At 41.0% G+C, this 12,317-nt stretch overlaps 1 protein-coding gene across 5 annotated transcripts in view; it reads left to right on the forward strand.

The window, feature by feature from the left end:
- snx29 (sorting nexin 29) overlaps positions 1-12,317 on the forward strand; it is a 659,344-nt gene that overhangs the window by 36,253 nt on the left and 610,774 nt on the right. For 4 of the 5 annotated variants that reach the window (XM_068056248.1, XM_068056249.1, XM_068056251.1 and 1 more), the window contains exon 4: positions 4,458-4,582. The exons of the other annotated variant lie outside the window; for it this stretch is intronic. In XM_068056248.1, coding sequence (XP_067912349.1) covers positions 4,458-4,582 — 125 coding nt within the window. The remainder of the gene's footprint in view (positions 1-4,457; positions 4,583-12,317) is intronic. 5 annotated transcript variants of the gene reach the window in all.

The raw sequence follows: 12,317 nt of genomic DNA on the forward strand, positions 1-12,317 counted from the left end.
GAATTCAGTTTTTTATCAATATTAAATAAATATATTTTCAGACGTATGGAGTACTTTTCTTAAATTACAAATAAATTAACAATTTTAAATAAACTTCAAATCACTCCTTTCCCCCACCCCAGTCTTGGCTGAATGGTAGCACTCTCAACTCTGAGTCCAAAGATCATGGGTTCAATCCCCACTCCAGGACTTGAGCGCACAATCTAGGCTAATGGTTCAGTGCAGTACTGAGAGAATGCTGTACTTTTGAAGTTGATGTCTTTTGGATAAGACATTCGACTGAGGGTCCATCTGTCCTCTCAGGTGGACAAAATATGACGCTATTTGAAGAAGAGCATGGGTATTCTCCCAGTGTCTTGCCCCTCAAACAACATCTGGTCATTAGTTGCATTACTATGTGTGGGAGATCTTGATGTGCACAAATTATGTATGTGTTTTCCTACATTACAACACTTCAAAAGCTCTTTATCGGTGCAAAGTGCCTTGGGGCATCCTGAGGCTGCCAAAGCCACTATATAAATGCAAGTTCTTTCTATCCTTCTCAGTTATATTAATTTTAATTTTGATTTTATTTATCATTAGTACAGCACAGTTCATTTATAGTGGACTGATTTTTGCAGGCCTGATTTCTCTCATGTACACGATATCCATAGTAATTGAACAGTCAGGTCAGCCTTGAAACCAGAAATGAAATGAATCGATATCCCAACTCTCCCTGACTCGGGGCTTTCCAAAAAAACTACCCCACATCCTGGTGTTGCGATCTCTGCCAGCTTCATTTCACTGGGTAATGGTTCTTAGATCAGAACAGGTTTATAATCACATTTAATTTCTCTGGAGAGACCTCATCTGAATGTTGCACTACATAGCCCATTTAGTGCTGCCTGATGAGTATGATTCTTAAAAACGAGATCAGAAGCTACTGTCAGAGTTGTAACAAAAAAGAGCTTTGGTTAATGCTGCTGAAGTGGAAGGTTATGTGCAAGGTTTGTCCAGAAAAGACGATAGTTCGGTCTGAACAAACTGATGGATATTTGTGTTACCACACTTGGTTTAGCAGATACAGTTCACTCGATTTATCTGATTGTCTGGAAAACTGTGCCCACTGTAAAAGGGAGCATTCTAAAATGTATTGTAAATATTCTACACCATTTCTCTGGAAAAGAAAGGCTTTTTCCATTAGATTCTCAAGAAAATACAATCATATACTTTATGAAACCATTATACATTTTGATTGCACAGTGGTTGAGGGAGGAAAACATTGGTACATCCAGGTTTCTCAGTATGGCAGTTCTTGCACAGGAAGCAATGTGGTTGCAAGACGAAGGCAGTTTGCTTGGTTTCAGATTCCGTGCTTCAGTTGGGCCTGTGTATGGAGAGTGGGGGGAGGAGAAAAGAAGCACTGCATATGAGCAAAGAAAGAGTTTTAGTGTCAAACTGTGTTCCTTGCCTTCTTATTCCCATTATCCACTTTTTATGTAATGGGTCTGCAGCAGGTGTTGAGGGAACCAACAAGAGGGAAAAACCTACTTGACCTCGTCCTCACCAATCTACCTGTCGCAGGTGCATCTGTCCCTGATAGTATTGGTAGGAGTGACTACCGCACAGTCCTTGTGGAGACAGGGTCCAGTCTTCACATTGAGGGTGCTCACTGTCGTGTTCTGTGGCACTACCACTGTGCTAAATGGGATAGATTGCAAACAGGTCTAGCAGCTCCAAACTGGGCATCCATGAGGCTCTGTGGGCCATCAGAATTGTATTCAACCACAATCTGTAACCTCATGGCCCAGCATATCCCCCACTCTACCAATACCCATCAAGACGGGGGAGCAATCCTGGTTCAATGAAGAGTGTAGGAGGGCATGCCAGGAGCAGCACCAGATATACCTAAAAATGAGGTGTCAACCTGATGAAGCTACAACACAGGACTACTTGCATGCCAAACAGTGGCAGCAGCATGCAGTAGACAGAGCTAAGCGGTCCCACAACCAACGGATCAGATCTGAGCTCTGCAGTCCTGCCACATCCAGTTGTGAATGATGGTGGACAATTAAACAACTATCCTCAATGATGGGAGAGCCCAGCACATCAGTACAAAAGCCAAGGCTGCAGCATTTGCATCCATCTTCAGCCAGAAGTGCTGTGAATGATCCTGAGGACCCCAGCATCACAGATGCCAGTCTTCAGCTAATCCGATTCATTCCACGTGATATCAAGAAACAGTTGAAGACATTGGATACTGTAAAGTCTATGGGCCCTAACAACATTCCGGCAATAGTACTGAAAACTTGTGCTCCAGAACTAACCGCGCCCCTAGCCAAGCTTTCCAGTACAGCTACAACACTGGCATTTACCCGGCAAAGTGGAAAATTGCGCATGTATGTCCTGTGCACAAAAAGCAGGACGATTCTAACCCAGCCAATTACTGCCCTATCAGTCTACTCTCAGTCATCAGCAAAGTGATAGAAAGGGTTGTCAACAGTGATATCAAGCAGCACTTGTTTAGCAATATCCTGCTCACTGACGCTCAGTTTGGGTTCCGCCAGGGCCACTGAGCTCCTGACCGCATCACAGCCAAACATGGACAGAAGAACTAAACTCCAGAAGTGAGATGAGAGTGACTGCCCTTGAAATCAAGGCAACATTTGACCGAGTATGTTATTAAGGAGCCCTAGCAAAACTGGAGTCAATGGCAATCAGGGAAAACTCTGCTGGTTGGAGTCATACCTAACATAAAGGACAATGGGTTGTGGTTGTTGGAGGTCAATCATTTCAGTACCAGGACATCACTGCAGGAGTTCCTCAGTAGTGTCCTACGCCCAACCATCTTCAGCTAAATTCATCAATGACCTTCCCTCTGCCATAAGGTCAGAAGTGGGGATGTTCACTGATGATTGCATAATGTTCAGCACCATTTGTGACTCCTCAGGTAACGAAGCAGCCGTGTCCAAAAGTAGCAAGACCTGGACAACATCCAGGCTTGGTCTAATAGTGACAAGTAACATTCCTGCCGCACTAGTGCCAGGCAATGACCATTTCCAACAAGAGAGAATCTAACCATTTCCCCTTGATGTTCAGTGTCATTACCATCGCTGAATCCTCCACTATCAACATCCTGGGGGTCACCAATGACCAGAAACTGAACTGGACCAGCGGCATAAATGCTGTGGTTACAAGAGCAGGTCAGAGGCTGGGAATTCTGCAGTGTAACTCACCTCTTGTCTCCCCAAAGCCTGTCCACCATCTACAAAGCACAAGTCAGGAGTGTGATGGAATACTCTCCACTTGCCTGGATGGGTGCAGCTCCAACAACACTCAAGAAACTCGACACTAACCAGGACAAAGCAGCCCATTTGATGGCACCCCATCAACCACCTTCAACATTTACTCCCTCAACCACTGACACACAGTGGCAGCAATGTGTACCATATACAAGATGCACTGCAGGAACTCACCAATGCTCCTTCGACAGCAGCTTCCAAACCTGCGACCTCTACCAACTAGAAGGACAAGGGCAGCAGATGCATGGGCACACCACCACCTGCAAGTTCCCCTCCAAGCCCTATACCATTCTAACTTGGAACTATATCGTCGTTCCTTCACTGTTGCTGGATCAAAATCCTGAACTCCCTTCCTAACAGCACTGTTGGTATACCTACACCCCAAGGACTACAGTGGTTCAGGAATGCAGCTCACCAGCACCTTTGCAATGGTAATTAGGGATGGTCAACAAATGCTGGCCTAGCCAGCGACGCCCACATCCCACGACTGAATAAAAAGAGCCTAAAGACTAACAAAGGCTATTTGATCGCAAATTATAATTCTTTTGTAAAGAAAAAACCGAAAGCTTAAAATTTTAATGAGTGCAGTAATTCTTATTTGTTTTAAAACTCACTTTACTGATGCAACCAATAATATTTTCAAACTCCAGTCTATAGTTACTCTTCATCAGAAAATAATTTTCTGACATGTTTATTGAAAATATTTAGGTGACTTTGAAATTAATGAAGTATTTGCAATTCTTTGATTTAATGCTCAGCATTAAAATGTCTAGTGCTGGAGCAGTGCAACTCGTTGTAAGCCTGATTATAATCGTTTTTAAAGTGCAATTAAATATCTTGCGCTGAAATTAGAGTATCTCAGTTGAAGTTCCAGAATATAAATTAACATTAATTCAAACCTTAACTTTTTTTGCATTTTCATATCTGAAACTTATACCTGAGTCACAATAATGGGTTGCGTGCTATCTACTCAGATTTGGGCTAATTGTTCAAACATTTTCAGAACCACCTGTATTGATGTTTTCCAGCTCCTTATAAAAGAATGACATTTCTTAGGAAATTACTTTTGCATCTCAGGTTTCACCTGGTGTCAGGTCTTCAGTAAAGGTGGAACTTCTATAGGTGTTGCCTCTAAACAAAGTCTTTTGTCATGCATTTCACTTGTTATGTTCACAGGGTGATTTGTCTATGTGCTCAGTTTGAGACTGTGTTTCAGCATGGTTTAAGGAGAAGCAGAGGATTAGCACTTACAGCAGCTGCTATCAAACAGGCCGCAGGATTTGCCAATAAAACTGAAACAGGTAATCATTGAATAAAAAGCTATCAGCAGGTTTTTATTTTCTCCATTATTAAAGCGAAACATTTTTTGATATTGAATTGCTACTGTCTGAACTAAAATTTTAGAATATAGCACTGTTTTTGTTCGGAATTCTGAATGCCCCTGTTGTTATGAAAGTGCTTCCGGTTTTTGTTACATTTTTTTGAGGACTCATATTTAAATTGTGGAAATGGATTCATTTTGGAAAGCAGAAAATTTCTTAAATGCTGGACTTTGTTTTGCTGAAAGTTCACTGAAAGGACATGATATGTTTCATTTGAAAACGCCCTTTACTGGATATCACATGCCTTAAGATAAATAATTGACAGAAACCTTGGTGACTTGGAGGAGATGCTTATAGAGAAGTGACATGCCAAGATTTATGGGGGTTAGGAATTGGTTTCACTTCTGAAATATTGTTTTGGTTCAGTTGGGGTGTGGACAGTGTTGAAAAGCTGTCGCCTGCTGAAATGAATCCCTCAGCTCATCTTTCCTGCACCTTTCTAAGAGACCCCAAGAAATCGCGTGTGTCAGTTCCTCTTTTTCTACCTCTTTGGAAAAACCCTGTGAATCCAGAGTGTGATAGCTGAAACCCCTGATGGCACATTTCTCCTGGAAAGCCTACCAGACTATTTCCCGACATCTCCAGACGAACTGTTTCTGTAAAGATCACAGTGACCCGTCTCCGTATATGCGGACGCTAGACCAAAAGGGACAACTGACATCCATATCTTTTTTTTTCTTCAAGAATTAGCAAGTATTTGGCCAAAGTATTCCTTTTTTTGTCTTTTTTTTTCTGAAAGACCTCTGCGGAGAGTATTTTTTCCGTGTGTGTGTGTGTATCTAAAAAGGGAACTTTCATATTTCAATCTGTGTGTTAATGCTTTGCTTTGTTACTGGGTAAGTCTTGTAATATAATAAACTGATAATTTTGTTGTTTATTAAAGAAACCTGGTTGGTATATTTTATTCTGGTATAAAGAGTAGAGTATATGATTGACCGTATCGGTAATTGGGGTAAACATTTAAAATATATGTTGTGACTTGTGCAGAAGTGGAACTAGAAAAGACAGTGCACTCCTCCTACCTCGGTCGTAACACTGTCCATGAATATTTGTCAAATCATTTAGTATTCTCAACAAGAATTTGGTTTTCCGGAATTAGGATTCTTCATCACAGATGCAGGTGTGATGATGTCCAAATTAGTTTTGTTTACAGATGGACTACGATGCTATTAGGTCAGTTGCCAACACATGGCTGTGAGCTGCATTTGGCTCTTGAATATCTTGATTGCTGCTCTCTGACCTTTGGTTTTGTGTTTTCATTTGGTATGGTTCTCTGGGCTGGTACAGTCATGCATGCTGAACTCAAGCATCCTCTGATTTGTGAGTGGCAAGCACCATTTTAAGGGATCAGCATTCAGAACTAGGATTTTCTGAAGGGGGGACAGCAGGCAACTGGTGAATGGACAGGAGTGCTAAAATGGCGAGTGAAGGCTACAGCTGAAAGATGATTTTAGCTTCATTGTTAGCTTATTGCTTACAATGAATTTTGAGGTTTCAGGCTTAACAATGTCAGGTATTTTTAAAATGTTTCTGCTATACGTAAACTTAATTCTAAGGTGTGCCACATAATTACAAAAAAATTGGATTCAGTTGTTTTCTTGGGTCCTTAACTAATTTCATAATTTTCATATCAATATGAAGGAGTGACAGTGAGAAAAATGTTCATAATGTGCATTTTTCTTTAAACAGTCAAGTCATTTAATAGATTCTTCGAGGCAAAGCACTGCCACCTTTTAGTCTTAATTTCTTTATTCTTCTGAATGATATCATCATCATATCCATATAAGCATCTAACTTATTTTTAAAAACTTCAAATGACTTTGCATTATGGCCTCCTGAGCACGTCCTTTTTGTATTCTTTCTATTCTTTGTGTGGAGAAGTTTTTCCTGGATTTGTTTTAAATTAGCATCCTTTCAATTTAAGTTTATGATTTCTTGTTCTATATTCAATCTTTCTGTCAATTCTCTTCATTATTTTAAATGTTTAAATCAACCCTTAATGACCTCATCTCCAAGGAATATCAAACCCATTTACTCAGTTTCTCAATAATTCAGTCCTTTTGTCCCGGTTAATCATTCTTCGACTTTTTCTAAGCTCAGTATATCCTTCCTAGGTTGGGGTGTGTAGAAACGAACCTGGGATTCCAAATGAAGTCTGACGAGCACTAAAGAATAGTACTTCCTTGCTATTGTAATTCTTGTGATGAAGCCCAACATTTCATGAGTCTTTTATGCATCTGTAAGCCAGCTTATTATGATTGCGTACCTAAATCCCTTTATCCATTTTCATCATCGCTCCCATCTTCTCCCCAGTTCCCCCATTTCACTATCTACATTATACTCACGTTCGACACTGTTATGCTCAAAGCATACTACCTCATACTTGGTTATATTTAACTATATCTATCATAATTCTGTCCACTTTCTTTATCAATATTTGTTGCAATTTTCTGCTCATTTCTTCATTTCTAAACATAGTATTGCCCACTCTATTCCTAAATATATGATTAAAAAAAAACCAACCGCCTCTGGAGAACACCTCATCAATTTTAAAAATCTCCCTTTTATCCCAACTCTAACTCTCAGCCAGTTTCCTATCCATGTCACAAGACTATCTTCAGTAACATGTGCCTCAGCTTTAGCTAACAATATCTTGTTATTAAGGCTAGTAAAAAATGGTAATATTGCAGAAGATCAACAGAACTATAAGTATTACACAACCCTTTCCCAAGTTCTCAAAATAGTTTTGTTCAAGTTAAAGATTTGGGATTGAAAAGGCCTCAGGTTAGACTTCTAGTTATCTCATTCAGTGTTGAGGCAAATTGTATGAAGTCCCTATTGGCTATTGATGAAGCAGCTTTTCACTTAGAAATTTATTGACCTGCATGAAGTTAACCGATTGAAGCCAATACTTGCATTTTGGAGAGCTGTGCCACGTGAGAGGCACCCAAATATCAAGACAGTTGCCTGTAGTTTGATTTTGGTGTTCACTTATTCCTTTGTGTGAATTTTTTTCTGTCTCACATACAAGTGCAGATATGTTTTGACTGATGCTCACATATAAGAGTTCTTAAAACACAAATGGGTACAAACTGGATTTCAAGAAAATAGTGAGAAACAAAGCATGTCAAAAGTTGTATGGATTCATGTGGCTAATTGCACTCGGTGCGTTTTCGTTTTAGTTACAATGAGAATATAGGAACAAGTGTAGGCCATTAGCCCCTTGAACCTGTTCCACTGTTCAATTAGATCATGACTGATCTGTGATCTAACTCCGTATACTCACCTTTGCCCCAATCCCTCAATACCTTTGAATAGCAATCTCAGTTTTAAAATTAACAGTTGATCTAGCATCAACTACCATTTGCAGAAGACGGTACCAAACTTCTACCACCCTTTATGTGCAGAAGTACTTCCTAGTTTCACTCTTGACTATAACCCCTAGCCCTACACTCCCCACTATTGGAAATTGTTTCTCTCTATCTTAACCTTCTAAATTCCAGGGAATATAACCCTAGTTTGTGCAATTTCTCCTCACAATTTAACCTCTGCAGTCCAGGTATCATTCTGGTAAACCTATGCTGTACTCCCTCCAATATAAGGTATGGTGCCCAGAACTGCTCGCAGTATTCCAGGTGTGGTCTAACCAGGGCTTTGTATAGCTGAGGCTTGATTTCTACCCCTTGTAATCTAGTCCCCTAGCTATAAAGGCCAGCATTCCATTAGCCTTTTTTGATTATTTTCTGTACCTGTTCATGACTTATTGATCTATGCATATGGATCCCAAGTCTCTGGACCTTCACTGTTTCTAGCTTTTCACTATTTGGAAAGTACCCTGTTCTATCATTTTTAGGTCCAAAGTGAAGTCACATTTGCCGATATTGAAATCCATTTGCCACGGTTTTGTCCATTCACTTAATATCAATACCTCTTTGTAATTTTATGTTTCTGTCGACACTGCTTACAATATTGCCGATCTTTATGTTGTTGACAAATTTGGATATGTAGCTTTCTATCCCATCATCTAAGTCGTTAATAAATACAGTGAATAGTTGAGGCCATAACACAGAACCCCGTGGGATGCCACTAGTCATATCCTGCCAATTAGAGTACCTGCCCATTATCCTTCTACTAAGCCAATTTGCTAACTTGAAACAACTTATATTTTATATGGCGGTCGATCTTCAATTCCATGAACATTCATGGAATGTAGCCAACAGTCTTTTATGAGGGACTTTATCAAATGCTTTCTGGAAGTCCATATAAGTAACATGCATAGACATTTACCCTGTCCATTACTTTAGTCAGCTCTTCAAAAAATTCAGGCAGGTTTTTCAGCCATGACTTACCCTTTACAAATCCATGCTGGGTTCTCTGATCAGCTGAAAAATTTCAAGGTGCTCAGCTACACTCTCATTTTTAGACTCTAGTAATTTCCAGACAACAGATGTTAGGCTAACTGGTCTAATTCCCTGGTTTCCCTCATTACCTTTCTTAAATAATGGAGAGACATGCAACATTTTCCAATTTAAAGTTCCTGAATCAACAGAACTTTGGAAGATTATACAAGGGCATTGGCAATTTTCTCACCTGCTTCCCTTAAACCACTGGGATGGAAACCATCTGGTCCTGGGGATTTGTCACTCTTTAGTGCCATTATTTTCTTCATTACTGTTGTTTTGCTTGTGTTAATTTTGGCGAGTCTACATCCTGATCTAATATTACTTTCCTTGGCATGCTATCCTCTTCCTCTATTGTAAATACTGACACAAAGTAATTATTCAACATGCCTGCCATGTCTTTATTTTCTTCGGCAATATCACCATTATCAGTATTCAAGGAGCCCACATTGCTTCTGACCACCCTCTTTTATCAAATATAATTGTGAACAAATTCGTTTTGATTTTGATACTCCATGCAAGTTATTTTTTTATATTCCCTTTTTGTAGCTCTTAGTATCTGTTTTGCACCCTTTGCAGTTCATTGATTCGTTTCCCATTGACTAGGATTTGTGCTATATTTGCATTTTTATTTGCTTTGTCTTTTAATTTTATGTCACAATATGGGGTACAGTAGCTGAGTGGCTGTGGTACTGGAATAGCAACCCAGAGATAAGATTCAAATACCAGATGGCAAGTTGTATAATTTGTGGGTTAGCCCTTGTTGGATTGTTGGAAAAACCCACGATCCACTAATGTCTTTCAGAGAAGGAAACCTCTTCCAGCCTGCCCATGACTTCAGTATCACTGTGACTGTTAATGTCCTGAAGGTAACTGAGCATGGGCTATAAATAGTGCCTTGCCAGCATTGCCCACATTACGCGAACAAAGAAAAAATGTTGCTGAAAACAGAGAAGCTTTTTGTCTTGCCCTCATCAGGACAATTCGCAAGAATACGAATGTAAGGGAAGCAACAAATTTATACTATATGAGAAGAGAGTGCTGATTGGTTGGCAAGTGGACTCTGATTGATAGAGGCATTGCCATGGAGAATGCACCAGTTGATGGTGACAGTTAACTGCCAAGCTTTGTTTGAAATTTAAACAAGGCAGCTTGACTCTGGTCAAGATATTGCCCTGAGGAATGATCCAGCGAATGGCTCTCACTTATTTTGTTTAGCTGAAAAGGGAACTTGTTCTCACATTGAACAACTTCTCCTTCAACTCCACACACTTCCTTCAAGTAAAAGGTGTTGCTGTGGGTACCCGCATGGGTCCTAGTTATGCCTGTCTTTTTGTGGGATATGTCGAGCATTCCTTGTTCCAGTCCTACTCAGGCTCCCTCCCCCAACTCTTTTTCCGGTACATTGATGACTGTATCTATGCTGTTTCCTGCTCCTGCCCCGAACTGGAAAACTTTATCAACTTTGCTTCTAATTTCCACCCTTCCCTCACCTTTACATGGTCCATCTCTGACACTTCCCTTCCCTTCCTCGACTTCTCTGCATCTTTGGGCATAGGCTGTCTGCTAATATCCATTATAAACCCACTGACTCCCACAGCTACCTCGACTACACTTCTTCAGACCCTGCCTCCTGTAAGGACTCCATTCCATTCTCCCAGTTTCTCCGTCTCTGACGCATCTGCTCTGATGATGCTGCCTTCCATGACAGCGCTTCTGATATGTCTTCCTTTTTCCTCAGCCGAGGAATCCCCCCCACTGTGGTTGATAGGGCCCTCAACTGTGTCAGGCCAATTTCCCGCACCTCTACCCTCACCCCTTTCCCTCCCTCCCAGAACCGCGACAGGGTTCCCCTTGTCCTCACATTCCACCCCATCAGCCTGCATATCCAAAGAATCATCCTCTGCCATTTCTGCCACCTCCAGCGTGATGCCACTACCAAACGCATCTTCTCCTCCCTTCCCCTGTCAGCATTCCGAAGGGATCGTTCCCTCTGTGACACCCTGGTCCACACCTCCATTACCCCCACCAATTCGTTCCCTTCCCACGGCACGTTCCCCTGCAATCACAGGGGATGTAATACCTGCCCATGTACCTCCTCTCTCCTCACTATTCCAGGCCCCAAACACTCCTTTCAGGTGAAGCAGCGATTTACTTGTACTTCTTTCAATGTAGCATACTCTATTCGCTGCTCACAATGTGGTCTCCTCTACATTGGGGAGACCAAGCGCAGACTGGGTGACCGCTTTGCGGAACACCTCCGCTCAGTCCAAAAGCATGACCCCGAGCTTCCGGTTGCTTGCCATTTCAACACTCCCCCTGCTGTCATGCTCACATCTCTGTCCTGGGATTGCTGCAGTGTTCCAGTGAACATCAACGCAAGCTCGAGGAACAGCATCTCATTTACCGATTAGGCACACTACAGTCTGCCGGACTGAACATTGAGTTCAATAATTTCAGAGCATGACGGTCCCCCATTTTACTTGAATTTTTAGTTATTTTTCTCTTTTTTTTTGTGTTTATTTTATTTTATCTTAGTTTGTTCAGTTTGCCTACCCACTTTTTTTTCATGTTTGTGCTTGTGACTGTTCAGTTTTCAGTCCATTAACACCCCATCTTTACTAATGCTTTGTCTTTCAACATAATATTAACATATTGTTTGCCTTTGCTTCATGACCTTCTGGTCGGTTATTCTCTGTGACCTTATCCTATCTACACCTCCTTTGTTATCTCTTGCCCCACCCCCACTTGCTTAAAACCTTTCACATTTCTATTTATCTGCTGGTTCTGAAGAAGGGTCACTGACTTGAAACGTTAACTCTGCTTCTCTTTCCACAGATGCTGCCAGACCTGCTGCGTATTTCCAGCATGTCTTGTTTTTATTTCAGATTTCCAGCATCCGCGTATTTTGCTTTTATTACAATGTGCGTACATGTTCTTTCTGTCTGCAAAGAACAGGGCCCTGTGTATTAATATATGTAGCTTCCAGTACGCGCAAATGCTGTCAGTGATAGTTATTGCAAGAATCACCAGGTTTTTGGAACCACGTATATAGGTTCACGTGATAGAATTGTGTAGATACTTCATTAATATTGTTACGACTGAGGCCGGAGCAATACACCGTCAATTCAGTCCCATCACTCCACAGGTCGCAGCATATTATTAACGTTATCCCATCCAACCAGAAAACAGCCAAATTAAACCCGCTAGTAACCCCAAAGAATACAACAGACCAAACCAGGTATCTTTAGACA

Source organism: Heterodontus francisci, chromosome 24 (genome assembly GCF_036365525.1).
Source record: "Heterodontus francisci isolate sHetFra1 chromosome 24, sHetFra1.hap1, whole genome shotgun sequence".
NCBI classification, from domain to species: domain Eukaryota; kingdom Metazoa; phylum Chordata; class Chondrichthyes; order Heterodontiformes; family Heterodontidae; genus Heterodontus; species Heterodontus francisci.